This window comes from Nycticebus coucang, chromosome 10 (assembly GCF_027406575.1).
Source record: "Nycticebus coucang isolate mNycCou1 chromosome 10, mNycCou1.pri, whole genome shotgun sequence".
Taxonomy (NCBI): Eukaryota; Metazoa; Chordata; class Mammalia; order Primates; family Lorisidae; genus Nycticebus; species Nycticebus coucang.
Window position 1 is genome coordinate 128,852,844 of NC_069789.1, and position 27,772 is coordinate 128,880,615.

The window sequence follows — 27,772 nt, forward strand, 5'->3', positions numbered from 1 at the left end:
CCTGGGCTTCTCCTGGCGCTCCTGCCAGAGCCTCTGATGGAGAGAGATGAGGGTGGCGGACAGCGCTCTGTGCCAGGCTTATGGCCCTGCCTAGAGAGGCCCACTGTCCAGGCAGGTCTGGGTGGGCAGCGGCTGTGAGCCATGCCTCTCTATGACTACCCAGTAACAAGGATGCTCTGCTCAGTTTTCCCTACTCTTCTGTGAATGTTTCAGATAATTACTTCTTTTTCATACTATTAAACACTCAAAGCTGGCGGTTGGCTTGATTTTGACATATTTTATGTCAAAAGAAATGGTGGGGCCAGGTATAATTACCTGCGGGACAGGTTTTCCTTCCACAAAGGAGTATGAAAAGCTCATTCTGTTCACCCTTTGTTATTTATAAAAAGTGTCCCTTACTAGGGAGTCGAGTGTCTTTCGCTGAAGGTGGAGCTACTGCCTAAGGGGTGGGGGTGTCCAAGCTCTCGGAGACCCTGGGCCAGGCAGTGGGGTGTGGACCCTTGTGCCTAGGCTCTCTTCCCTGGAAACTGGCAAGAGGGTAGAGAGACCCTCTCGTGGGTCTTATCTTGATGGCAGGGACCTGTGAGAAGTGCCTGTGTGTAGAGGGGAGGGGTGGAAGGGATGGGTCCCCCCTTTCTATCAACCCTCCTCTGCCTTAGCAGGGTCAGGGAGGTGGGAAGGACTATCGGGACGTGCCACCTTCCTCCTGACAGCTTTGGCTCCTCTGGCTGTGCCATGGGCTAAAGGTGTCTGCAAGTTTGATTGTTAAATCCTACAACAGCCCCTGGGGAGGCCCCATTAGCTCTCTCCTGACAGGTGAGGATATCAGGGGTGGCACTGGGGTTCCGAGGTGCCGAGCTATGTGCTCTTCACTCCTGCCCCACATGTCTGGCTCCATTCCTCCTATTTAAGGGGCCTACTCTCCTTCCTGATTTATGGTGACAAACAGCAGCCAGGCTCCCACCAGACTGTCCACGGTGATCCACATCTTTGTCTCAGCAAAGAAGCAAGAAGCATCCCCCAACCTGAAGCCACTTCCAGCTGTGGCTCAGCCCTCCCTCCTGTCCAAACACATCTGTACATGTTTGTGTGGCCCAGGACCCCAGGGCACTTTCTCCCCCCCTCCCTGGACACCGTCCCTTCACAGAGTCAGCATGGGTCACCAGTGGGGGGCGACTGTGTTTGCATGGCCCCCTATGTGAGCTCTGGTATGTTTCTCACCTCTTTGGGCCTCAGTTTCCTCATCTGTAAGATGGCATCAAAGAGAGTCTCACAGGGCTGTTGTGAGATTTCTATGAGCTAACATTTGCAAAGCATCCAGGCCAGTGCTAACAAATGCCCCGTCCCTGCTGGCAGTAGGGAGGGCAGCCCCTGCTGCCTCATCTCCTCCTGCCCACTTCTCATAGGACTCTGCACCCAACACCTATGCCTGGCTGGGCAGAGGAGCAAGCCCCTGGTAGACTCTCCCTCCTGAGCCCCTCTCCACTGGCTCATTTCTCCCCAGCCCTCCTCCCTGGCTTCCCTTCCTCAGGGTTCTTCTCATTCTGCAGTTGGAACCTGGAAGAGATTCTACCTAACTCACCCACCCCTTATTGAAGGCCCTCCAGGGGCTGGCTCTTGCTTACCTCTGAGGCTGCACCTCTGTCCCCACGCTCCCTCTCCTGGGCACTGAACATTTGTTTTCTCCTAGTACCCCAGCCTTGGTTCAATCCCTTTGCCTTCTTAAGCAACAGCTGTCGCCTCTGCCACACCCTAGCCTGGGTCAGTATCCTCCCTGCCTTCTCCCCCTCCTTCTTCTCCCAAAGTTTTATTCCTAGGAGAGCTCCTCAGGTCCCGGGCTAAACCAGTAAGTGGCCACTGCTGTAGACACTCCCTCCCATCCCAGAAAGGTCTCCAATGCTGTCCCCGCCCCACTCACGCCTGGCTGCAGCCCGAGCCCCGCCCCTCTCACGGCTCCGCCCCACCGATCCTAATGGACTGGGCGCTGGAGGGGGCGGGACAGGACCTCCAGGCCCCGCCCTCTCCCCGCCTCTGACTCTGACCCCGCCCCCGCAGTAAGACCCTACGCAGCCCGGCGGGGCTGTGACTGGCTCAGCTGACGCCGCACTTCACGTGACGCCCCTGCTGGCTGAAGATGGCGGCGGCCACCGGGTGAGTGCTGCTCCTCTCCCCACCTCTTTCCGTCCAGCGCGGAAAGAGACCCTGGGCGTTCCTGGCTGGACAGTTGGTGAGGGCCTCTGGCCAGACTTGCTGAATGCCGTGGGCAGCCATGTGGCCGCGAGCTGCATGCCTTGAGTTGGTTCTGACAGCTCCTCTCCACCCTCCCGGCTGTGCACTGGCCTTTGAGGGCCGCCTTGGCTGAAAGGCTCCACCCATGCGCGTGTGGTGGCCCCGCTGTATGAGGCCAATGTGGGGGTTCGGGTCGACACGCGTGTTCATTGCCACGACCCTCAGACTGGAAGGTGGCATTGCAAGGGCAGCAGGCACGAGGGTGTGTTTGAGGAGAGCTTGGAATCCCCTTTCCCCGGCAGGGCACTTCCCGACGTCTTTCGGGACCCACATGTCACCTCCTAGGAGAATCCTTCCCTGACCACTCAGGGGATTCTTTGCAGCCCTTATTCCTACCTGAAAAACTCTATGTAGTATTGTTGATTGCCTTCTCCATGTGTAGAACAAAAGGGCAAGGCCCTTCTCTGCACTGGGTTTTACTACCCCAGTGCCTTGCACACAGTCGGTGCTTCATCATTCTGCCGAAAGAAGGGTGAGGGTCCTAGCGGGAGGAAGTGTGGACATTTGGCTCACTGAAGCGCTGGGGAGAATGTCCCAGAGGAGGAAGCATCTGAGCAATGGTTAAGAGACAAAGGTTGAGAGTTCTGAGTGTTTGGGGGTCAAAGAAGAGCGAGGCTCAGCCCTTGACTGAAGGGTGTGGTGGCCTCTCCAGACTTTGTCCTGAGGTGCTGGAAAGGGTTTTCTTGTGCCTTTTCAAGAACTTTCTCCCCTGAGCTGTGTATGAGTTCCGTGGGAGGGGGTGTAAGCCTGGTGGTACAGGGGGCTAGGAGAAGCAGGGGTTGGAGGGAGCAGTGCTCCAAATGCCTGCTTGGGAACTGAGACCAGAATGGGGTAACTGAGATTCAGAATGGGGACTAAATTCATCTCTTTTTGGGAGGTGGGGAGAATGACAAAGAAAGTGGGTTCTCAGTTGGGTCCCCAAGGTTAGGGGACGCTTAGAATATGCAGATCAAAGATAGAGTGGGCACCTGCTGTATTCCTAGAATGCAGGAATAGCATTTGGCCTACCCATAGCTGCTCATAGGCCACGGGGCAGACAGAACTTGGAGACTCTTGTCATCCATCTGCCTGTATCTGGTCTTGGTGTGTGCAAAGGAGGGACGTGGCTCTGAGCTCAGGGGAGAGTTGGGAAGGCTTCACTCTCTGGATCACTTTTGTGCTAGTCCTTAAGCAAAGAGATGCCTTTCATGTAGAGAATTGCTAGTGTAAAGATGTGCATCCCTGCCAGGGGCTGGGGCGGTAGGAAAGAAGTATCTTTTGTTCTTTGAACGGTAGGAGATGGACCTGGTGCCAGGCTGGTGGGGGAGTTTTGGGGAGGAGTTTTGGGCAGATTTCTCAGGTGGGTGGAGGTCATGGGTTAGTCTTTGGCAGTGAAGAGACTGTTAGAATTATTAACTATAGTTGAAAGACAATAGGCTTTTCTCCTTAAAAACTCTGTATTTCTGCTTATGTTTGTGAAAATTGGTATTTTGAGATAAATAGTCTGCCGTTTTTTCCTCCTTTGCCAGCAAAGTAATAAATTTCCTTTTCCTTCTTCTCAAAAAAAAAAAAGAAAGAAAGAAAGAAAAAGATTAAGTGTGGGCCAGGCACAGTAGCTCATGCCTGTAATCCTAGCACTGCAGGAGGCCAAGGTGGGTGGATTGCCTGGTACTTGTTGATCTCTAAAAATAGCCAGGCGTTGTGGGGGGCTCCTATAGTCCCAGCTACTTGGGAGGCTGAGGCATAAGAATCACTTAACCCTGAAGTTTGAGAGTTTGAGGTTGTTGTGAGCTATGATGCCATGGCACTCTACTGAGGGCAACAAAGTAAGACTCTGTCTCAAAAAAAAAAAAAAAATGATTAAGTGTGAAGAAACTCTGGGTCAGAGCCTTGAGCCCACCCTGTGACCCTCTTAAGGATCAGAGAGAGCAGACTGTGCTCAGCTGTGGGTGTGCTGTATCTCTGGGTGGCCCAAGTGGTCACAGGGAGTTTCAGGGACTGTAGTTTGGGCCTCCATGCTGGCCTGAGGCCTCCTTTCCTTCTGAAGGCACAGAGGAGCCTGGCTGGTGACTGGCTGGATCCTAGAAGGAGGGCTCTTTTAGCAGAGCCAGTAGGCAGGGTGGGTGAGGGCGATAAAACAGGTTTTAGAGAGGTGTGCTGCTGGAAGTGTGTAAGGACCTTCCAAAGCTTGACAAGGCTTCCTTGAGAAGAGCCATCCTGGCCTAGTATGGGGCTGCTCTATAGATACTTTGAGCCTGAAGTTGAGCCCAGTGGCTTCCTTAAGAGCAGGAGGGTTGAGCATGTTTCTAGCAAGGCAGAGCTCCCAGCTTTACTCACAGGAGAGAATGGAGGTCAGGCACAATGAGGCATCACAACAGCAAGTCATGGCCATGGGCTCCTTGGAAGTCACATTTTGTTTCCTGTAGAGTCCTGCAAGGGTCTGACACAGGGGAAGCCCATGAAAGTTCCAGGTGACTGGGGTGTGCCCTATATGGTTTGGGCAGCAGTGGAAGCCCTAAACTAGCATCTCAGATTCTATCAGGAGCTGAAGATGCCTCTTTCAGGAGTGTTTCAGGGCTGACCCTGCTTTGCTCTGCCAGCCCGCATGGGCTTCAGGTGAGACACAGTATCTGGCTGAAGTCACTTTACATCACCCCATGGAGAGGGCCCCTTATCCCATGGCACTTGGCGGGAGGTAGCCTGCGTGCCCCTTGAGCCATGCTTTGAGACCTTTGGGCTCCCCTGGGTGGCTTTTTCTCTTCTCTTCTTCCCTGGCTGACTTACCTGCTGGCTCGCGAATGCCCTTCTCCTCTGACGTGATTGTTCACATACTTGCCAGCCCAGCTAAGATGTTTCCTTCTCCCAGATGTCTTTCCCAATCCCCCAGTAAAGCCTTCCTTCTCGGAACACACAGAGTCCCAGTTTTCTTCCCTGGCGGGACACTTGTCCACATCTGCCCTTGGTGGTTGGGTGAGGGGTTGCTTCCCTTCATACCTCTCCTCCTTGACTGGAGCTTGGGGACCAATTTGCTTTGTACCCCCAGAGCAGTCTGCGGCTGCCTGGTGATTGGTGCTTGGTAAAATGAATGAAAGGGGGGAGGGTTATTCTAAATTAGTCCAACATTGCATCCTGCTTTCCTGGGAGACTCAGTGACTGAGGAAAGGAATTGTGGTTGGGTAGGGGGACAGAATCCTGAGGATGAAGAAATAATTTTTTAATTCTTTAACTGAGCACTCCCAAGAGCTGGGAAGAAGCAGCAGGTGAGCTGTCCCAGGTGTGTACCTGTGGGATCATAGGTCATGCTAGAGTCAGCATTCTTCTGGATGCAAAGTGTCTGGAGGAGTCACAAGCCCATCCCCACCCTGATGTGAACCTTGTACTCCTGGTATAGCAGCCTCAGGCTGCCCGTAGGGTGGGTCTGTGGGAGGTGGGCTGCTGAGGGCCCTTTTACCTCCCTGGCCCTTGCCTAGGCCTGGTCCTAGTCCTGACCCCACACAGCCCTCTCTTGTCTCTGTGTGTGCTTGGCCTCCTGACCCTCCTCAGGAGTGAGAGAGGCAGGGTAGGGAGCTTGAGCAGCTGCCTGGAGGCCCTCCCCAGCCCTGGTGACCCAGCTTGCCTTGCTCAGTGCCTGGCCGCGAGCTGGAGGCTGAGGTGAAGAGGCAGGCTGGCCTCAACTGGCCTCGCTGCTGGGTGCTTAGCTGCACAGTCCCATCTGGAAGTGGCTCCGCGTTCTGGAGCAGGGATCTTGTCCTTGTCCGTGCTGTGGTCCCCCAGGCATCGGTGAAACGCAGGCACCATTCTCAGTGTAATGTGTTCACATCCACAGAATAAACGTAGGAGATTACAAAGAAAACCAATTCTATGGAAATACAGTTACCAGAATGTTAAATAAACTTGTGATATAGTCACACATGGGTCTTTATGAATCATTAAGTAATAAAAGCTAGCAGATCTATTAATTACCTTCATTATTATTATTATTATTTATTTTTTTTTTTGAGAAGTCTCAATCGTCACCCTGGGTAGAGTGCTGTGGCTTCATACCTCTCAGCAACCTCAGATTCCTGGGTTCAAGCAATCCTCTTGCCTCAGCCTCCTGAGTAACTGGGACTACAGGTGCCACCCACAACACCCAGCTTGTTTTTAAATTTTTTAGTACAGATGGGGCCTTGCTCTTGCTCAGGCTGGTCTCGAACTCCTGAGCTCAAGCAATCCATCTCAGCCCATCTTGGCCTCTCAGAGTGCTAAGATTACAAATATGAGCCACTGCGCCTGGCCAGCACTTTCATTTTTGAAGTAGTGATGAACAAAAGTGATATTTTGAGATGCTGCAACAGCAATAACATGATATGAAAAGACCTTTGATTTTTTTTTTTTTTTTTAAATAGAGTCTCCTATGTCACCCTCAGTAGAGTGCCGTGGTGTCTCAGCCTCCTCAAACTCTTGGGTTCAAGCAATCTTCTTGCCTAAGCCTCCCAAGTAGCTGAGACTACAGGTGCCTGCTACAATGCCCGGCAATATTTTTTTTTTAATTTTTTTATTAAATCATAGTTGTGTACAATAATGCAATCATGAGGTACAATGTGCTGGTTCCATATACAGTCTGAAATATTTTCACCGAACTGGTTAACATAGACTTCATGGTATTTTCTTAATTATTGTGTTCAAACCCTTATACTCTACACTGAGTAAGCTTCACCTGCACCCTTCCAAGATGTACCCTAGGCTGGCAATTTTTTGGTTGTAGTTGTTTTTGTTGGGCAGGCCCAGGCTGGATTTGAACCTGCCAGCTCCAGTGTATGTGGCTGGTGCCCTAGCTGCTGAGCTATAGGTGCCAAGCCTTTACCTTTGATTTTTGTTGGTGACAGATTCACAGGCCCTGCTAATGCTGAGTGGTGAGTTGCTTATGTTAAAAATGGAAGAAAATGTAGATTTGAATGAGGTTAGAGAAAATAAAGATATAACTTTTTCTCATCCAAGCAGATGAAGCCCCTGAATTCCATGCGTGAATTCTCAGGGGTCTGGGACCTAGGAGAGGACCTGGCAGGTGGCCATTGAGGAGAAAGGAGAGGTCGGCTCAGTTCAGATGTGGGGGTAAAGGTTCTGTGTACAGGGACATGTTGTAGGGGTAGTGACATTATGCCCTCCTGGGGCTAGTCCCCTTCTCGGTCCTTTGTTCTTGGCCCTGGGCTGCTGATGGGTGTTGGTGGTTGCTTGAGGGAGGGCTCGTGCTGGGGGCCAGAGGCTTGTTCTGTGGGTCTCCTCCAGGCCCTGGAGCTGTTGGTCCACCCAGGCGTTGCCTCCCCCTTGACTGCCTGCAGTAAAGGCTTATTTGCCTGGGACTTAAGGATGACATGGCTTTTGCCTTTTAAATTCTGGGTGCCAGTTAACAAAAGCTCCAGCAGAAATCAGTGAGAGATGTTTTATTGGTGCTGCTTTTGCTGAATTTGCAGGAAGAAGTGATCCAAGTTGGCTCTGGGCCTGATGGTCTCTTGGGGTTTGGTTTATGCCATTAGAAATCAAAGGGCATGTCTCTGTAAACCTTGATTCTGGGGAGCCCTGCCTGGTGGCTCAGGCTAAGTGGCCTTTCCCAGGACTGGGTGGAAGAGTAAAAATTGTGGTAGATTTTCTTCACTGTTACAGCTGATCACTCTGAGGAAAGGGTGGCTTATCAAGTTTTCTGTCTTGATCTGAGCAGCCTGGCCATTGAGCAGGTAGATTCCAATCTGGGTGGCCCAAGTGGCCCAAGAGAGAGAGGCTTCCTAGGAGGTTCTTGACAAGAAGAGAGCCAGCCCTTCTGAGAGCCTTACAGGTAGGGGTAGCATCAGGCCAGGGGGAAGAAGCGCAGAGGGCGTGCCGGGCAGAGAGACGGGAGTGGGCAGGGCTGGGCTGTGCAGGCCTGTGGCTCAGGATGGGCATTTTCAGCCAGTTATGCTGTTGGGTGACTGGCTGAGGTCTTCTGTAGCAGTGCTTTGGGATCATTGCCACTGTGCGGTCGGTGTGTCTGTAGAGGTGAGTTTCACCCCACACTTCCCCCATGGGCTTTATGGAGTGCAGGGAAAGGGTGTGGGAGGCTGTGGGGGACCCCGTGCTGGTGCTGCACTTTCAGTTCCTGACAGTGTGGCCAGCTGCGAGGCTGTTGTGTTTACAAGCTGCACTTTTATCCTTGTGGCTGAGTAAGACAGAAGAGCAGCCCTGACTTAGAGGAAGCCCTAGCTGCAGGGGTCCACCCAGCCTGCCATTAACCCTTCTGGCAGGGGAGGCCCGGCACGTGCAGGGAGGGAAGGGCCACTCTAGTCTGGTCAGCAAGTAAGGGGGTGTTTCCGGCCCCTCCACCCTTCCTGGCCAGGCTGAAGCCCTGGGTCTGTTTCCTGCCCTGCGGGGGCTGATGTGATCTATACAGCTGTGTACGTGGCTGCCTGTCAGCTGCGGCAGGCGTTCACCCAGCAAATACTGGGCACTTCCTTTGTCCCAAGCAGGGTGCAAGGCACAGGGGGCCAGCAGTGACTGGCATTGGACCTGGAGCTCTGTCTCACAAGCTACCCTGGAGGGCAGGCACCAGCCAACATTAATAGTCACTTGCCTGGTTAGATTAGAAGGGCCAAGCACTGTTGCACTCAGGGACCTGACCCCAAGCCAGGAGTTCACTCAAGGGCCCATTGAAGAGAGTTTAACATGGGATGGTGTATGACCTGTGCACAGGTGAAGGGGACCTGGGGAGGAAGAGGAGGGAAGCTCGTCAGAAACCCATCGGAAGCTGTGCTTTGGGTCGGGGTATCCTGGCTGGAGCTGTGCCGCCTTCTCTCTGCCTCCCATTGGCTTAAAGCCTCCTGGAGGCAGGGTTCACACTGGAGGCTGGAGGTTGGGTAGGCCAGCCTCTGGAGAGCAAGCAGAGAAACCCAAGGCCAGTGCAAAGTGAGGGGTGGGTCAGTGGGGGAGTCTCAGGTTCAAAGAAGGAAGCAGGCAAAGACCATCCTGAGTGGGGGGCAGTGGGCCAGGACTTGTCTGAAGGTGTCACTGCTCATGTGTCCCTGGTGTGAGGGTCCCATGAGAGGTGAGTGGGAGGTGCCCCAGGCCTCTTTACCCCACCAGGCAGAACTCCAGCTCTGGGCTGTCCCTGCCCTCCTCGACCTCCAAGCCCACCTGTCACCTGCCCCTCCTGCACACCCCAACTCCATCCTCCCTCCACACTTGGCTTCCAGCCTCTTGCTGGGACTGTGCTTCCTTTCTCTGTTGATTCAATTATTCATTCAGCAGATACAGGCATCTGCTTTGTCCCTGCCTCCATGGAGCCTACCTTTTACCTGGAGGGGACAGCAAGCAAGTAAGTTAAAGAGTTCCCAGTGCTTTGGAGAGAAAAGAGCTGGGGGGTGAGGTTTGGATGGGGTGATCAGGAAAAGCGCCTTTCTGCAGAGGCTGGACAAAGTGAGAACTGGCCACGTGCTGGGCACCTGCCAGAGGTGCAGTCCCCGTAGCGCACAGCAGTGGCAAAGGTTGGGGTGCTTTGTGGACAGTGAGGAAGCCTGTCCTGTAGTGGAGGGAGCCACAGGTGAAGTGGGGCCTGGATGCCAGCGGGAGGGGTCGAGCAGGCACCTACTGGGGTTGGCATTTCTAAAGGGCCCTTCTGGTGGTGAGTGAACATCAGGCTGGGCTGCAGGGAAGCTGGCTCAAAGGGAGCTGCTGACAGTTGCCTGTCATGTCCAGGAGGGGGATGCTGGTGCAGGGAGTGGCCCTGGGGGTGGGGACACGTGGTGGAAGTGGAATGAGAGTAGGCAGCTTCAGGGCCGCAGGGAGGCTTTCTGGGCAGAAGAGTGTGGGGAACACAACTTAAATTAGGCTTTCTCACCTGAAGGCTACAAGGTGCCCCATTGTTTTGAATAACTATGATTAAGCAGCAGGTGCCCTGTGTTCCTAAGTAATTGTCACTAGTGTTTCATTTGGAGCCACTGTTGTTCTGGCTACTGTATAAGGCCCCAAGGCTTTCCACTTGGGGGATGGAAAGAAGCTTCCTGTGCTAGCTTGCCTGCCCCCATGAGCTGGATGAAGGCGGGTGTCCCCATGCCTGTTCCCTGGCTGCCATGAGTTGAATAAAGGGCAGGTTACAGCCTCCTTCAGGTCCCTGGCTTTTCCGGTTTGTCTAAATCCAGTGCAAACCTTTTCAGTCTCCGCCACTGGCCCTACGGGGAGACTGGGCAGGAGCAGGCTTGAGGTCTGTGCTGTGTCCTGAGTTTGAGTTGGCCGGTGGGACCAGCGGACCAGGAGGGGGACATCGGAGGCCTGTGGGTACAGGTGGTACTGAAAGCTAAGGGGCAAGGTGGGCCCAGCTGGGGGAGAGATTCCAGGCCCCTACTGAGCTGGGTCTCTAGCAAGGAGGATGAGCCAGGAGGCGGGGCGGCTGGCTGCAGGGGAGCCTGGGCTGTACTTCAGTATTTATTGCTGAACATTGAGAAGGGGAAGCCAGGGGAGCTGAGTGCAGAGGGGAGGGGAGGCGTCGGCAGAGACAGTAGCCCTCAGAGTCATGGGCGCTGAGCGCCCCAGTGAGGACGGGGAATGTGCTGCAGATCCAGGGCCTGGGGCCGCTGGGGCCTGACGGGCTGGTTGTGGAGGGTGTAGAGTGTGGACACTAACTACAAAAAGGACAGAAATAGGGCGGCGCCTGTGGCTCAGTGAGTAGGGCGCCAGCCCCATGTACCAAGGGTGGTGGATTCAAACCCAGCCTCGGCCAAACTGCAACAAAAAAATAGTCGGGCGTTGTGGCGGGTGCCTGTAGTCCCAGCTGCTGGGGAGGCTGAGGCAAGAGAATCGCCTAAGCCCAGGAGCTGGAGGTTGCTGTGAGTCCTGTGACGTCATGGCACTCTACCAAGGGTGGTAAAGTGAGACTCTCTCTACAAAAAAAAGTAAAAAGGACAGAAATAGACCATGGTGGGGATGGTGGTTGGGGAAGTCTATCTCTGTTTTATCTTTTATTTTTTTGGAGACAAAGTCTCAGTCTCCCTGGGTAGAGTGACATGGCATCATCATAACTCACAGCAACCTTAAACTCTTGGGCTCAGGTGATCCTCCTGCCTCCGTCTCCCAAGTAGCCGGGACTACAGGTACCCACCACTACGTCTGGCTGGGTTTTTTTGTATATTTTAGTAGAGATGGGTTCTTGCTCTTGCTTAGGCTGGTCTTGAACTCCCGAGCTTAGGCAATCCTCCTGCCTAGCCATCCCAGATCTTTTTTCTTTTAAAGATGGATGAGGTTACTGTGTTTGTAAATCAGTGTTTTTCAGCCTTTTTTTTTAATCTCACAGCACACTTAAACCTATAATTAAACTTCTGCGTCATAAATTACGTTGATCCAAGAAGAGTAAAAAAAAATACTGTGTTTTGAACTTCTTTCAAAAATAATTTAATGATCTTTAAAATTTTTGACAACACATTTAAGATTTTCTTACGGCACACTAAGTTGAAAATCACTGCTCTAGATGCTGCGAATGACCCTGTAGAAAAAACTGATGTTGAGCAGATGTGACCGGCAGGCAGCCCCCGCCCCCTCCCACACACACACAGGGGAGGAGAGGCCTCGGGTGGGAGCTGCTGTGGGAAGGGCCCAGCAGCCTGTGAGGCTGGGGAGTGGCTGCTGGGCGGTGAGCTGTGCTCAGTGAGCAGGGACGCCTGCATGGGGTCGGCGTGGGGAGTGAGCCCCCTGCCTCGCTGGGAGCAGGCAGCAGCTCCGTCCTTTGATGGCCCTTCTGCCGTCTCAGTTGCAGTCTGCTGCTGGCAGGTGCCTCTGCACAGGGCTCTCTCAGGATGCCCTGTGTGGATGTGGGAACTCCTGAGTTGGGCTGTGGGGTCGGTGGCTTGTAGAGAAGGTACAGGGTACGTGGGCGGGGAGCTGCGTGACTGGGGTCAGATTCTTCGGCACTGGCCCTGCCTGTGGTAAGCTCCTGGAGGTCAGGAGTTCCCTCACGGGCCTTAGCTGCCACCCAGACCCAGCTGTCCCTCCTCCCCACATGTGGGCCAGGTGCTCAGGGACAGCAGCATGTGTGTGTGTCTGACAAGACCCTGTGGGCCTTAGGAGCGCCAGGGAGGAGCTGTTTCTGGGTCACGTTGAATAGGTTGAGCTCCGGCTTGCCACATGGGATGCTCAAACAGTGGGCGGTGCATGTGCTTGGAGGCCCTAACAGAGGCCTGTGCTCCTGTCTCCGCAGACCCTCCTTCTGGCTGGGGAACGAGACCCTGAAGGTGCCGCTGGCACTGTTTGCCCTGAACAGGCAGCGTCTGTGTGCCCGGCTAAAGAAGAATCCCGCTGTGCAGTCTGGCTCTATTGTGGTCCTGCAGGGCGGTGAGGATGCCCAGCGCTACTGCACGGACACCGGGATCCTCTTCCGCCAGGTGAGCCGGGGAGTGTGCACGGGCCTCTCCAGGGTTGGGATTAGAAACCTGTCTTTGGGTTTTTTTTTTTTTTTTTTTTTTTTTTTGAGACAGTCTCAATGCTGTCCCAGGTAGAGTGCCATGGCATCATCACAGCTCACAGCAACCTCAAACTCTTGGGCTTGAGCAATCCTCTTGCCTCAGCCTCCTGAGTAGCTGGGACTTCAGGTGCCCACCACAATGCCTAGCTAGTTTTCTTTAGGAGAAATGGGGTCTCGCTCCTGAGCTCAAGTGATCTACCCACCTCAGCCTCCCAGAGTGCTAGGATTACAAGGGTGAGCCACTGCGCCCAGCCTAGGAACCCATCTTCTTTGAGTCTAGCATTCTGTGCACTGCCATGCCCAGAGCTGGGGTCAGACCATAGTGGGAACTCCAGAACTCTGCTACAGGCAGGCAGAGCCTGGGGGCATGGCCATGCAGTGTCCAGGACAGCAGAGACACAGGGGTGCATTGGGGAGCTGAGTGTGGAGGGGAAGTGCTGGTGTGGCCTCTCCAGCTGGACTGGCCTCCCTGGCAGGGCCCAGATGGGCTGAAACCTGTTGCCAAGTACAATGGTAGAGTGTTTTCTACTGAAACCACATCTGGCCTGCAGGGTCCCGTCCCTCTGGCCCATTGTTCCCACAGCCGTAGTTCTGCAGTCCCCTGGCTGCTAGAGACGGGGAGGGTCTAAATAAGTTTTCTGTGACTCCTCTTGATGCTTCTTGAGGTTTAAATATTCTGTGGTTTAAAAACCGATTTCCTAAATTCAGCTGTTGGCTCTCTTACTGATGTTACGTGAGGCTAATTTTAGAAGAGCTTCTCTTCCACTTCATACCTTCATGATGTTATTTTAACTCAGTGTTTATTGCTAAACACTGGAGTCGTCAGCTGCGCCGGGGGCGGGAAAGGGAAGAAAGAAGTCCCAAGGGCGGCGCCTGTGGCTCAGTGGGTAGGATGCTGGCCCCATATACCAAGGGTGGCGGTTCAAACCCGGCCCCGGCCAAACTGCAACAAAAAAGTAGCTGGAGTTCTGGCAGGTGCCTGTAGTCCCAGGTACTTGGGAGGCTGAGGCAGGAGAATCACGTAAGCACAGGAGTTGGAGGTTGCTGTGAGCTGTGATGCCACAGCACTCTATTGAGGGGGATAAAGTGAGACTCTGTCTCTAAAAAAAGAAAAAAGAAAAAGAAAGAAGTCCCAAATGAAGGGATCCCTTTCAGTGCCAATATCTGGCCCGGGCGGGTGGAGAAAGGAGGGCACTTACATGAAACCTACATCGTCAGAGAGGACTTAATTCAGGGTCAGAGGAACTGCCAGGCTGCCCCCTGCCAGACCACGGCAGGATGAGACAGGGGGCCCACAGCCAGAGTGGAGAGGTGGGTGTGGAGGGAACAGGGCTATGTGGGGCTGGGGTCAGTTTCCAAGCTCTCCGGGGTGCTGGGAAGCAGGCGCACAGTCTACCACCTACCTCTCTCATTGTGCCTCGCGTTCCACTGGGTGACGAGGGCCCTTGTTCCCACTGTAGGAGTCCTTCTTTCACTGGGCATTTGGCGTCACCGAGCCAGACTGCTACGGCACCATCGACGTCGATACCGGGAGGTCAACCCTGTTTGTGCCCAGACTTCCCGCCAGCCATGCCACCTGGATGGGAAAGTAAGGAGCAGTCAGGGCTGAGTCTCTGTGCTGACTTGGGGCCACTTGGGGCAGGCCCCTGGGGGGACAGTGGGTCATCCCCTTTGACAGCTGGCTCTGGGTCAGTGCCTTGCACCCTTGGTCAGGGAGGGGCGTCAGAGCTGGCGCTACAGATTGGTGGCTTTGTTTGTTCAGAGTTAAGGTTTGAGTTTGGTATCTGGAAATTCTGGATTCCAGGCTTTGTTAAAATGCCTGTGGCTTTGGCCCCAGTGGACTGTTACTCCTGTGACATCAACAGGGGTGGCATGGTGGGCAGCTGCTGGTATGTGGTGGTTTTGGTGTGGGACAGGAAGGCCCCTCACAGATGTGCAGGGATGTTATATGATGCTTGCCTCTGGGCCCACGTGCGGCTCTCTGCAGGCTCCTCTGTGACTCAGGGTGGGGACCTCAGGCTTCTGTGTGCCCTCTCCTCCCTCCCTCTGTGGCACCTACTGCCCCAGGCCCCCTCCCCGGGGAGCCATGCCTTCCTGCTCAGAGGCACCGAGGCAGGAGCTATACTTAACCAGGAAGTTTTGCAGTGATCAGGGTATCCCGCTAATGCTCGTTGTGTCCTACCCTGTCATTTCTGCCTGGAGAGTGATCATTCTGGGCTAATGTATAAATTACAGCCTTCCCGGCCTCCTGCCCCAGCATACTTCTTATTACCACCTTGCTCATTATTACCAGGTGGATTGGCGGGTCTGTGGCTGGTTTGCATGACAAGACAGTAGCAGGGCCTCCCCAGACTTGCTCTGCTTCATGCGCCACTCCTCCCCCTCCCCAGCCATTCAGTGCAAACTCCACAGCCTCCTCTGCTGGTCCTGACATATGCCACTTCTGCTGCCTTGCGGTCAGGGGTTCAGGTTCACAAATTGCTGACCGTTCTGTTCCAAGGCCGCTTGGCAGGATCCCAGCTTGGCCCTGGGCCCTCAGCTTTGCTGTGAAGACTTGGCTTTGAGCAGAATTGGCAGCCTGAGAGAGGAGGGATCTTTCTCTTATGGGATGTTTTCCTAGCGTGGCTCTTAGGAAGAAGGATGGGGAGTGGATATGCCCGATCCAGCTGGCCTTTGGGGTGCATGGCTGGGCTGCCACTGGGAGGCCCTCTCCTGGTAGCGTCTCCCCATCCCGTCATGATCTGAATCCTTAATTAACAGCTGCCCTGTTAGGGAAAAGGAAACAGCTCAGTGTGATGGTGTGCCCTGGGCAGACCTGGTGGCCCCGCTTGTCTGAGCTGTGATCAGAAGCTGAGCTTGCCTGCCGGCTCAGCCCAGCCCCTCCGCAGAGGTCAGGGGGGCTTGTGGGTAGATCTGTCACTGTTGGGGGCTCTGATTCCCTACCTCTGGAGAAGTGGCCATGCCAGGGCTGTGGTGCTCACCGGGGACAGTTACACCTGTGACACTGACATGAGGTGGTGATGATGCCAGGAGGCAGATTATAATGCCCCAGAGTGGCTGCAGAAATGTTTCTGGCCATTCACTGGCAGCAGGTGGAATCTGTTTTCCCTCCTGCTTGACCCTGGAAGGACCTCGTGACCACCTGCACAGAGGCAGCAGTGTGGCTGTGTGACTTCTGAGGCTTCCACCTATTCTCGCTCCTGGGATGCCCCCCCAACCCCCGAAACCCAGCCCCCGTTTCACGAGGAAGCCCAGACTCACCCATGTGGAGCAACGGTGAGGTCCTAGACATCACAGAGCAGGGATCAGCCCTCCTCTCCGGGCTCTGTCCTGATTCCCACCCTTCACAGTCCATGAACCACAGTGAATGGGTTTTCACGCCATTAAGTGTCAGAGTAGTTTGTTCCTGGCTCTAGTAACTGGAACCGCTGTGAGGAAGAGTTTAGATCTGGCCTCCATAAGGGGATTCTCCCAGCATCCTTTCTCCACCCTGAGGTGATTATGGGAGTGACGTTGTGGCCTTAGCTCTTCTTGCAAATGGCAGATCTCCGGAGTAGCCGGGGCCCCTGTACCAAGTGCCCCTTGGCTCTGAGTGTCACCTGGGCTGCCCTCACAGCCTCCCTGGGGCTCTGCCCATGTCTCAGAGCCCACTGGCATGTCCTGCTGCTCCCAGAGCCAGCTCAGCAGTCAGGGAAGAGGCTTCCATCTGTGAGATGTGTGGATGGACAGTGATGGAGGCGACAGCTTCAGGGAGGGTCTGATCAAGGCCTCAGGAGGACCTCACCTGGAGTTTCCTTGTCGAGAGGTGGAGGGGCTCTGAGTGCATCTCTTTCGTCTTTTTATGAAGAGCTAATTCTCTCAAGACGTCTGGCAGTGCCCATCCGTGGGTTGAAGGTGAACACCCTCTGGAGCTGGGAAGAGAGGCCCCAGTCCTGCCTTGGGCCTCCCTCTGTCTAGTGGAAAAACCTGAGCAAATCTCACCATGTCTCCTCCCACCTGCTGTCTGGGGAGACAAATGGCACTTGACTTGATGGTTTAAAATCCAGGACCTGATTGGGTAGAGAACAGCTGTTCGCAGTTGGCTTTTCTGGAGCTTGATCTTCACTAATCCAGGAATAATGCACTGCACCTTGGTCACAGCTGGGTTTCATAGTGGCTGTTAGAAGTTCTCTGGCCTCTCCCTGCTTTGCTGAGCCAGCTGGTTGTCTCATTGCAGACATGCAGGATTGGGTGACCTTGAGGGTGCAAATGGGTCTGCAGGGTTTGGCCTTCCCTGTTGAAGGCATGCCGGGCACGCTGTGCAGGTCAGATCAAGCAGCGTTGGTCCCGAGGGGGATTCAGGCCCCACAGCCGATAGTCGCATGTCTGTCTCCTGCAGACGACCGCAGCAGCAGGCCGCTCCCTTCCTCCATCCTGGGGTGAGTCACCGTGTCTCCGGGCCTTTGGGAGAAAAGGCATAGTTGGAATGGGGCGATGGTGAGGTGCTGGTTGTTTGGGGCTGGAGTTTGAGGAGTGGCCAGATCTGATTGTGTGTGGTGGCTTCCAGACACTCCTGGATCAATAGGGCACCAGGAGCGAGGCTGTGATGGGATTACCTGGCCTTTGCAATCAAAACCCTCCAGACTGAACGTTTGACCTTCAACTCCTCAGCTTCCTTTTGAGTCTCTATCTGATGGCTTTTGAAAATCCATCTGGCAGATAACTGCAATCCAAAGTCGCCCAGGGAAATGCCACCCCCGTCTGCAGTCTGTCTTGTTGTCAGGGCTGCAGACACCCAGGGTGGCCTGTTCCTCACTCCAGGCCTCCTTTTTAGGACAGGAGGAAGTTTCTGATTCATTTTTACTTGGAGCCTTTGTGATGTGAGACTGTTTGCCATCATACCCTGTCTTGCTCCTGTGTAGCTGACGGTGCCAGTGGTGGTATATCTGGGAGTCCTCCGAGGAATTTGCCTCTGTGTGTCAACACCTCGGGCAGCCTCAGTGCCCGTAGAGGGTGAACCACTTTGGGCCAAGTGGGGGATCCTCTCAGAATATTTGCAGCTTGGAGGCGTTCTGTTCCCATCCCTGGCAGAGAGCCCTGGGGTGAAATGTGTGATGGGAACGTGGGACAGTGAGCTTGGCCCAGCAGTGCTCATCTTGCTGAGGGCCTGCGTGAGCCTCGAGAGGGAGTTTCTCCAGGGCCGGGTCCCAAGGCTCTGCATGCTGCTCCTTTTGTTATCAGAGTTAACGTGTGGCAGGTGTGGTGTGTATGTGAGATGCATATGGGCCGTGTGCAGTGAGGCTCATTTGGGGTGCATGCGATGATGCTCGTGGGGGGCAGGGGTGTGTGTGTGTGTGTTAGTTTTTCATGGCCCTGCCCTCCACCCCATGCACACACCTGTGTCCCAAGGACCGTGGCTTCCTCGGCCTCTTTCAGCCCCACTGTGGCTACAGGGTATGTGATGGACCCTTTTTGAGGGGCAAAGGCTTCCTCGAAGGGGCTGAGGGGTTCTTCTGGCCCCTATCCCATGCAGTTTAGGGGCGTCCGATGCCAGGCAGTCCCAGACCTGGCTGGCATTTGCCAGTGTCCACAGTGGCCTGTCTCTGCCACCTGTCCTGGGCGGTGCCCCCCACCCCATCAGGCCTCTGCAAGGAGGTGCCACTGTGGGTGCCGCTGTCTTACAGGATTGGTGTCTGGGATCAGATGCCCACGTTGCTTTAGAGAGGTCTGCCTCTCTCTCTGACAGCCTAGTGTTGAAAATGGTTGCCACCTTCCACCGTGGAGCAAGTGTCGTCGCTGCACTCTGCAGAGTGGAAGGCAGCGGTGGCGGTGGCATTGTTTGCAGCCAAAGGCAGCCCCTGGCTGCTGGAAATTGATGGTGACTGCTGTAATTTGGCCCTATTACTTATTTATTAACCACATGCAGGTGGTCAGCCAGCCGGCAAGACCTGCTCTTTGAAATTTCATTTTCTAGTAGACTCCTTGTGTCTGCACCATGAGGCATTAATTTAACGTATTCTTCCCACCCGAGGCCCTGAATGGGGTGTTGGTGGTGGCTGCAGAGTGAGCGGGCATCCGCGCAGACCCTGTGCTTTTGGAAAGGGCCTTATACTGAGCTCCCACCGTTGGCAGAGCAGGCCTGTTCAGGCCAGAGTTCCTGGAAAGTGACCCCTCTGGAGGAAAAGAGCCCCTTCTAGTGGGAAGACTTCCCTCTTCTGCCAAAGTGCTTGAAGGGAGAGTGTCTGGGGGTGGCATCAGCTTCCCTGCCAACACCTGCTTCCCCCCACCCCCCCACCAGTCCTGGTCCTCAGCAGGCTCAGCTGCCAGGGGACCTCCCCAGCCAGCTTTGCAGGGACCATGTAGAGATGCCACCTCTTTTCCTGTCAACTCTGCTGAATTGTGTCTGGTTCGATGTGGCTGTCTGGCCTTGCATATCCCTTAAGGTGACATTTAAATGATTTTTACCATAATTAGCTCCAAAACCCGAAAAATAAGTACTACCGAACTTAATTATCTCTGCCCTTTAAAAAAAGAATGAGTTGCGCTGTGCCAGAAAAGACGCTCACAGCTTTTCAGCTTTGATCTGTCAAACAGTTCTTCCTGTTGGGAACCAGGCCCATGGTGAACCAGGCACTTTTTGGCAAGGAGGGCAGACGCACATTTCCTGGTGGCTTCCCTTAGCAACACAATTGGGGTGATCTGGAAGGTTTTGGGTCCCCTGTGGGAGAGGCAGTGAGAAGGTCAGGTGGCCACACCAGCGGCAGAGATGCCTGCCTGGATGCTGGCCTCAGAAGCAGGTCTTTTGTGCTTCGCCAGGCTGCTGGGACTTTGCTTTTCACACTGTCACAGCTGGAGGTGATGAAGTGACTTGGGCCAGTGGCAGGGTTGGGGCCTTGCTATGCTGCGGGGGCAGTCAGAGTGGATATGATGATGCGGATAACTTACTTTGCTGACAGCCTGCCTCTTGCTTTTCCCGTACGTGCCTTTGTGCCCAGTTGCAGGGTCAGTTTGATGCCGAGAGTGTTACCACTCAGTAGCAAAGGGCTTGCAAGCACCCCTTGAGCTGGCTGCACGGTCAGTAAGCAGGCCAGCCCTGCATCTGGGGGCTCCACAGTCCAGTGGAGGCACTTGTCATCAATTCCTGCCTCCTGGCTGCTCCAGGCTGTGCTAATGGAAGCGTCAGACCTTGGCCATTAACTTTTGAGTCATGTCTCAAACCTGGAAGCTAATGTGACTGAATAGTGCAAATTTAATTAACAGCAGGAGCTTGATACTCAGTGATCATTTCAGAGACGTCAAAGGGGAAACAGAAACAAAGGGCATTCTGGGTTGCATTGACCAGCGATCATGGTGAGATCAGTGTCTCCTCCGCTGGCCCGAGGTGGGTTTCCTATCTGAGCCCTGCTCACTGTATGTGGCTGCGAGTTCCCTGCTGCTGCTTATCCCTGTGGCCCTTGTGCCTGTGCCCCGGGTGCCAGGGTCTGTGCCTCCTGGTGTGGGTGGAGGGCTCGGGGAGTGGAATGGGATTCTGCTTCCTAGGCAGCGATGTTGGTTGTTGGTGTCTCAGAGGCCAGGAGTGGGGCACAGGGCACCTGGTGAGCACGCTTCAAGGTCCTCATCACTGCCTCGCTAAGTTCTCTCCCTCCCCTGTTTCCTGTGGGGGTCCCTGGGCACGTTGTCCCCTGCACCCTCCACACTCACCTTTCTCTCTCTCTTTTCTTTTTAAAATTTTTTTGAGACAGAGTCTCACTCTGGGTAGAGTAGGTGGTGCCACAGCTCACAGCAACCTCAAACTCCTGAACATGCACTATCTTCTTGCCTCAGCCTCCCAAGTAACTGGGACTAAGGCACCCACCACAATGCCTGGCTAGTTTTAGAGACAGTCTTGCTCTTGATCAGACTGGTCTCAAACTCCTGATCTCATGGAATCTACCTGCCTCTGCCTCTCAGAGTGCCAAGATTATAGGCGTGAGCCCCTGCGCCCAGCCCACACCCTCTTCCCATCCGCTTACCCCTGGAAGTCCTAGGAAGCACAGTCTGAAGCCATCTGCTATTTCTTGTCTGGCCCAGTTTGGGATCCAGCACCTGGAGCTGTGGTGCTGTGAGGCACTATGGGGTGGGGTCAGGATGGGGTAGGTCCCTGTGATCATGCGGTGCTCAGGTGTGGACAGCGTGCTCGTGTGTCCTGGGATGTGGCTCTCCTGTCTCCTTGTGCAGGGTGTGTCTCTCCTCACATGTGCTCTGTCACTAGCAAGGCCGCTGACTCATCGCCAACCAAGAAGAGCCCAGGGATGGCAACCTGCAGGCTACAAGTCTGCCTGGCAGGGCTGTGACCCAAGGGACACCATGAGGCAGGCGAGGGCTGTCCAGCCTTGTCTTTTCACTGACAGATTTTTTAAGAGTGATGAGGAAGGTTGAATTTATCTCTTTACATGCAGTGATGCTGATATTGACTTCTTTAAAATGTTAATTTAAGAGGTTCCAGCAGGGTCTGGATAGCCTTGGAGGCAGCTTTCTTCCCCTGCCCCAAAGGGTGAGGTGCGCTGGTTGGCCACCCTGTGGGCGGCTGTCTCTGATGGTGAAGGAGAATGACCAGAGTTTTGTCTGCAGCTGCTTGGAGGAGCTGGAGATCCTGGGGTCATGGAGGAACAGGGGCCAGCTCAGGGCAGGGGTGGCTCTGTGGTCACTTTGTGACCTTTGCCTTCCATGTCTGTGTTGCGCCAGGTGCTGGCCGTGATGGGGATGGGCCCTGGGGCTTCATAGGCTGGGCTTGGCAGGCAGCCGGGTGGCCATGCTGAGCTGCTGCTGCACCTGACCTTGGTACTCTGTGCTTCCGTTCAAGGATCCATTCCAAGGAGCACTTCCGGGAGAAGTATGCCGTGGACGTTGTGGAGTACACAGACGAGGTGAGTGACCCCGTCCTGTCTTCACGGGTTGGGGCTTCTGTTTTTTGCATCCTCTCTCCCCTCACTGCCATGGCCTGGCTGGAAGTTGGGAGACACCCCCACTTGGCCACCAGCCCCCTCCAGGGTATTCCCATTCAGGAAAGAGCAGCACATCACACGTCTCTGAAGAAGCCATTTCTTGGGCTGGGTGATGCCCCCAACTCTGGGAGCGGAAATATCTGGTGACCTGGGCTGTGGCCACTGAGATGCGCAGGAGAGGGTGTCTGTGCGGGGCAGGCCTGCCTGCCCTGGGCACTCCGTCCAGTCTGAGTAAGACCTGGGTTTTCCTGTGTTGGGAGGCCCTTCCCAGGGGCCCTGACTCTCTGTAGATGCTGCTGTCACAAAAGCCCAAGGCTGTGAAAGGTTTGTGGGTGGAGTTGGAGGACCCTCAGCTTTAATCTACTTCCCAGCATGGTTTTACAGGTGGCTTCTGTTAAGTCTGTGGCTGTCTTGGGTCTCTTTGAATCTGTCCCTAGTTCCCAATAGCGCCAGGCTGAGGCAGAGGTGAGAGCACGGCTAGGAGCCCCCATGTCAGGTGTAAGTGATCGAGTGACCAAGGGCCATGACACTGCAACCACTGCTTGGTGCACTGGAGGCCTCTCTGCTCCGCCCCTGGATGCCGTCATGGTCCCATAGTCTGTGCAAGTCGGTGTGGAGTAGAAGGTGACACTCCCAGCAGTTAGTACCTGCCAGCAGGGGTCCAGCCTGGTGGCCACATTTCCCCAGACAGAGGGCACACATGGACACATACTAAGAGGTGGGGCTGCAGTGTAGGGGTGGTGGGGCAGAGGGGGCCAGCTGGAGGCCAGGCAGCTCCCCATTTTCCCTGGCAGCACATAGCCTGGTTGGGAGGTGGCAATATTGGACAAGAGGCAGGTTTCTGGGGAGCCATTCTAGCTGGACACACAATATTGTGGGGAGCCAGTCTGTCTCTGCCTGACGTCAGAGGCTCAGCTCACCCTGCTCAGGGGACAGCCAGCTTACGGTGACCAGGTGGGACAGCTTCAGTGCCATGCTATCCAAAGGTTCTGGTTCTGCTGTCTTGGGATGCTATCCCCACTTCTCAGACTGTGCCTTCCCTGTCCTTCTAGGCCTGGCCCGAGGCCTCTGCGTCCCCTGCCCTGAGCTCCCTGGACAGGCTGTGGATGTTGACCGTGTTCTGACCTGCACTGGGCCCTTGGCTGCCATGTTTGTGTGGAAGGCCCCCCTGCCTTCCCTCAGACTGCCCTCTTGCACACTGTCCCTACCTGGGCCCAGGGACATGTGGGCCTCAGAGGTGGTTGAGACCCAGGGCTAAACTCAACAGCTGGGGCACACAGTCTGGCGTAGAGGTCACCATGTGGGATGGGAACTGCTGTGGGGTCATCGTGTCTGGTCAGGACTACCAGAGGGAGCACCGCTCACATCCGTAGGACCATGGGGATCTGTCTCTGCAGCACCTGCTGCCTGGCTGGACAGAGAAAGGGGGCTTTAGACGGCTTTTTCATGGGATTCCAATACCAAGCTCTTGGGGCTGGTTCACCGTCTAGAGAGTCTCTTAATATGTATGTGACCTCTCATGTTGATCCCTTTGGTGTACTGAACGTTTATTTGCATGCCCCTGTCAGGGTCACTTGCCGCTTCAGTTGTATTTCTAAGCACCAGAAGGGGAGGGGCCTGCTCATCTATTTCTCTTCTCTTGTTCCCAGCACTCTGCTTGGTCAGGCCTGTCCTCCACACCTGCGAATTGTGTTAACGTTCTTGCCTTTGGGATCCTGGCCCTTCAGGTCGCCTTGGTGCATGTGACACCTTGACGGTACATCCGGGGCACCTGCTGGACCTGTGTCTGCCCAGGACTGGGTTGCTGACTTGGAGTCTTGCTGAGGCTCTGTGCCACGGCCTTTGCAGCCACTGTCTGACATTTTTGTTTTTATAACTGAGGGGAAGTTCAACTCCATTTATGCTGTGATTTCTGGAGAGAGAGGGGAGAATCTGTCTCCAGGCACAGTAAAATAGTGGAAGTCTTGAGTGTCAGGGCAGGGAAGTCCTCAGTGGAAGTGTAGAATGACAGCCGTATAGACCACCTTGTTCTTAACCTTTATTAATAGAGCAGGATCTTAAATGAAGGCTTCCATGGAGTTCAAAGGGCAGAGTCTCTTTAGGGTTCAGGAGCATGCTGCACACTGCCTCCCTGTTATCACCATTGATCAGTTTTGTTATTACTGTTTTTATTGGAAATGAAGGTCAGGTGGACATGGGATAGTAGGACAGAGCCTCACTCTGGGGTGCCAGTAACCTGGGCAGCTCATTGGGTCCCCTCATCCCTCCTGTCCCGTCCCATGGCGAGCCACTGTTTTCCTCCCATTCACAGATGAGGGGGGCTGAGGCTCAGAGAGGTAGAGGGATCCCACAGGTGGGGGACAGTGGTGTTGGCATGTGACCCCAGAGGCCTGCCCTCCAGTCCTCACTTGCCTATCAGAAATGACGAGTTACTGCCACACTTCTATGGAAGTGACATAGGCTGGTCAGGGAGCCTGCCAGAAAGTGCAGCCTGCTGGACTGAGCTCCGTTGGGAGGTACTTCCAGATGGCTGTAGGGACCTGGGGCCTACTCCATGACAGGAGGTGACAGGAAGCCCCTTGGCACAGGAGAGGGTTCCTTAGGCCGATTCTGCTATGCCCAACCCCAACTTACCTGGGGCAACCTCAGCCACCGGTGACAACAAATCATAGCAGCTGGCACAGGGCTCCTCTGAAAGAAGGCAGAGACTGCCCTTGCAATCCCCTGGCCCCTTTATACCACGTATAATATGCAGGTGTCTGATACCGCAGACCTGGCTGGCTCTGGTTCCTTCTGCCCCGTAGATTATCCTGAGCTTAATTATTGAGAAGGTGGTTCCCCTGAGAAGGGGACACTCCAGGGGAGTGTCCCTTGAGGGGACAGAGGAGTGTGTTCTGCGTCTGCTGTCCGTAATGGCACCAGGCAGGTGTTGGAAAGCACCAGGGTAACCGACTGTGGTGCAGGCAGGATGGATGGGAGAGAAACGGCCCCTGTCCCCAGCAGCACAGGGGCCACTGCCACTTCCCGGCCTCTGTGTGGAGAGGCAGCAGGGAAGGAGGAGTCAGGGGACAGCCACGCTGCAGGACTGCTGGCCTGGGGCTTCTGGAGCCCTCGGTTGTCCAGGAACAGCTGCACATCTCGACTGTGCTGATGTTCCCTGATGTTTGCATTTTAGAGACCAATTCAAAATTTTGAAATCAGTTGTGTTACTGTGCTCTACTGCTTGAGGAGGCTGCCTTGAAAGATGGTTTCTTTTCAAAAGCTTCAGTCTCTGTAGGGTAAAGCCCAGCTCTTGGGTGGAGTTGTGTCCAGCCTCCGTGTCTGGATTGTCACCCTGTGAAGGGTGGCCCTGGGACCTGGTCCGGACTCTAGTGAGGAGAGCATGGGAGGTGTCCAAGGGAAGCCTCTGATTGGCCCCAGGGGAGGATCCACCTCACTGGGCTCTGACGAATTTTGCATGTGCCTGTCTACCTCAGCCAGCCCGAGAGGCCCGGCTGCCTGAGAAATTGACGCAGGCCTTGGCATGAAATGAGGCAGGGCCATTTAACAGCTCAGGTTTGTGAGAGGTCCCTGGCGGCCACCGCTGTGTGGAAACAAGGCCCCGAGCTGACAGAGCGTTCTGTTTTGTGTGCCAGGGCTGTGTCTGGAGCCAGCGACACACAGCACTTCTATGTCCCCTTGATATCTGAGGCCTGGCGTCGGGATGTGCTGACAAGCGTGCAGCGCTAATGGGTCTCCATGGGGAAGAGCCATGGAGCTGCTGGGCCAGGAGAGGCTTTGCAGCCACGGAGGTAACCGGGGCCCACGCAGGCTGTTGTGATCGATAAAAGATGCTGCCCTGCCAGGGCTCACACACGCGCAGGCTGCTCTCCACACTGGGCTGCGGTTGGTCTGAGCACTGAGTCGCTTGGAGACAGCTGAGTTCTCCATTATTCCTAAGCAGCACGTCCTGAGAGGCGTTGCCGAGAGAAAAAGCCTCGGCCCACACATTTGTTCTCCTGTTCCTCCCCTGTAAGGACAATAGCAGATATAATTCGCAAGGGCCTTCCTGCTCTCTGATCCTGTGCTGTAATTGACGGAGTTGTTCTGTGCTGATGAATGTGGACGTCAGCATAAGGGCGCCTTAGCTCTGTTCTTTTAATGAGCCTCCTTTTCTCCAGGACGGGTTGGGAGAGTGGCCTTTTGTTCCTGAGACACTGAGCCCAAGGGACGCCATCCTGCTCAAAATGGTCACTGAGTAAATGAGGAAGGATCCCGGGACATGGTTGGGACCTATCTGGAGGGTCATCTGGCCTTATGTATTGCAATTAACTGGGTCCAATTTGTTATTTTTTTTTTTCTTGAGACAGAGTCTCACTCTCTCACCTCCTCAAGCAGTAGAGCACAGTAACACAGTGCGAAGCTAAACAGTCTCCAGGAATGGGATTGTACACGCATTTTTATCTTTTTATAGTTTTGTCTGGGGTAGAGTGCTGTAGCATCATAGCTCACAATAACCTCAGACTCTTGGGCTCCAGTGATCCTCCTGTAGTCTCTAGCTGAGACTACAGGTGCTGCCACAATGACCAGCTAGAATTTGATACTTTTTAAAAAGAGAATACATTTTTTGAGATGGAGTCTTGCTCTGTTGCCTTGGGTAGAATGCTGTGGTGTCATATCTCACAGCAACCTCAAATCCTAGGCTGAAATGATCCTCTTGACTCAGCCTCCTGAGTAGCAGGGACTACAGGTACCAGCCACAACACCTGGCTAGTTTTTCTATTTTTAGTAGAGATGGTGTCTTGCTTAGCTCAGGCTGGTCTCAAATTCCTGAGCTTAAACCATCGACTCACCTCAGCCTCCCAGAGTGTTAGGATTACAGGTGTGAGCCACAGAGGCTGGCCAAGATAATACATTTTTTTAAAGGCATTTTAAGGAAATAAAGCCTTATTATCAGTGGTTCTCAACCTTTTTTTAATCTCACAGCTCACTTGAACCTATAGTTAACCTGGCACGGCACACTTAAATTATGTTGATCCAAAAACAGAGTAAAAATATGTACTTTGCTTCGAACTTCTTTTGAAAATAATGATCTTTAAGAATTTTCATGGCACACCTAAGATCCTCACACAGCACACTGCTGAAAATCACTGCTGTGTGTGTATGAAGATATCACAGCGTTGTTCATACAAGCTAAGCAGAAACAATTCAGGTGTCCAGTAGAGGAATGAATAAATGATGCTGTGTCCATCAGGAGAGGGTATTATACAGCTGTAGGTTCAGATCTGAGCTTTGCTGTTTTTTAGCTGTGAACCGGGCAGTTAACCTCGGAGGCCTCTCTCCTTCGTGAAGTTCCTTGTTTGTGGCTCTGTCATCGTGGGTGGTTTAAATGACATGCTGTCTTAAGGTGGGGCCCAGGCCGTTGTCACTGACTCACTGGACGCTTCACCATCCCCAGCGACAGTGACTGCTGAAGGTTGCATGTTTGATGAATGCTTCATGACAGGAAGTAAGTGAAGCGTGTCATTTCATATGATCCAAATGTCATTCCAGAGCTCGTGTTTTCACGTGCGAAGCTAAACAGTCTCCAGGAATGGGATTGTACACGCATTTTTATCTTTTTAGTTTTCAGTACATTCTAGGTTTTGTCTGGAAGCATCTCAGTATCAGAAAAGGTATATGTACATATGTCAAAACTTATCAGAATGTCCACTGGAAATATGTGCAGTGTAGAGTGGCTCGGTGGTCGCATAGTCATGCTTTTGAAACAACTCGCTACCCTCTCACTCTCCCCATGTGGGAAGAGTCTGTTCTCTGCCCTGGGGGACTCAGGTGCAGTGGGGTCTACAGAAGCCAAGGTGTAGGGCAGATTAGGCAAGGGGCCCAGAGAGGAAGACATTGCTCTCAGCGGGGTGGTAGGCAACCCATGGGGCATAGAAGAGGAAGTCAAGGAGTCCCACTAGGGTGGGGTGGGGGCTGAGGGCTTTGATCCTGAGAGCAAGCTAATTGATGAAGCAGCTAAGGTGGGGTAAGGGGGAAGCCACTGCAGGCGGAGGCCAGAGCCCCAGCAGAGTCATGGGGAGATGAGCGTTGGCATGAGCAT

General features: G+C 54.2%; 1 protein-coding gene across 1 annotated transcript in view; it reads left to right on the plus strand.

Annotated features, from left to right (window-relative positions):
* Nucleotides 1-2,048: 2,048 nt before the first annotated feature.
* Nucleotides 2,049-27,772, plus strand: part of PEPD (peptidase D) — a 123,766-nt gene continuing 98,042 nt past the window's right edge. Inside the window, exons 1-4 of the mRNA XM_053608297.1 lie at nucleotides 2,049-2,151; nucleotides 12,464-12,647; nucleotides 14,188-14,315; nucleotides 21,549-21,612. Coding sequence (XP_053464272.1) covers nucleotides 2,135-2,151; nucleotides 12,464-12,647; nucleotides 14,188-14,315; nucleotides 21,549-21,612 — 393 coding nt within the window. The 5' untranslated portion in view covers nucleotides 2,049-2,134. The remainder of the gene's footprint in view (nucleotides 2,152-12,463; nucleotides 12,648-14,187; nucleotides 14,316-21,548; nucleotides 21,613-27,772) is intronic.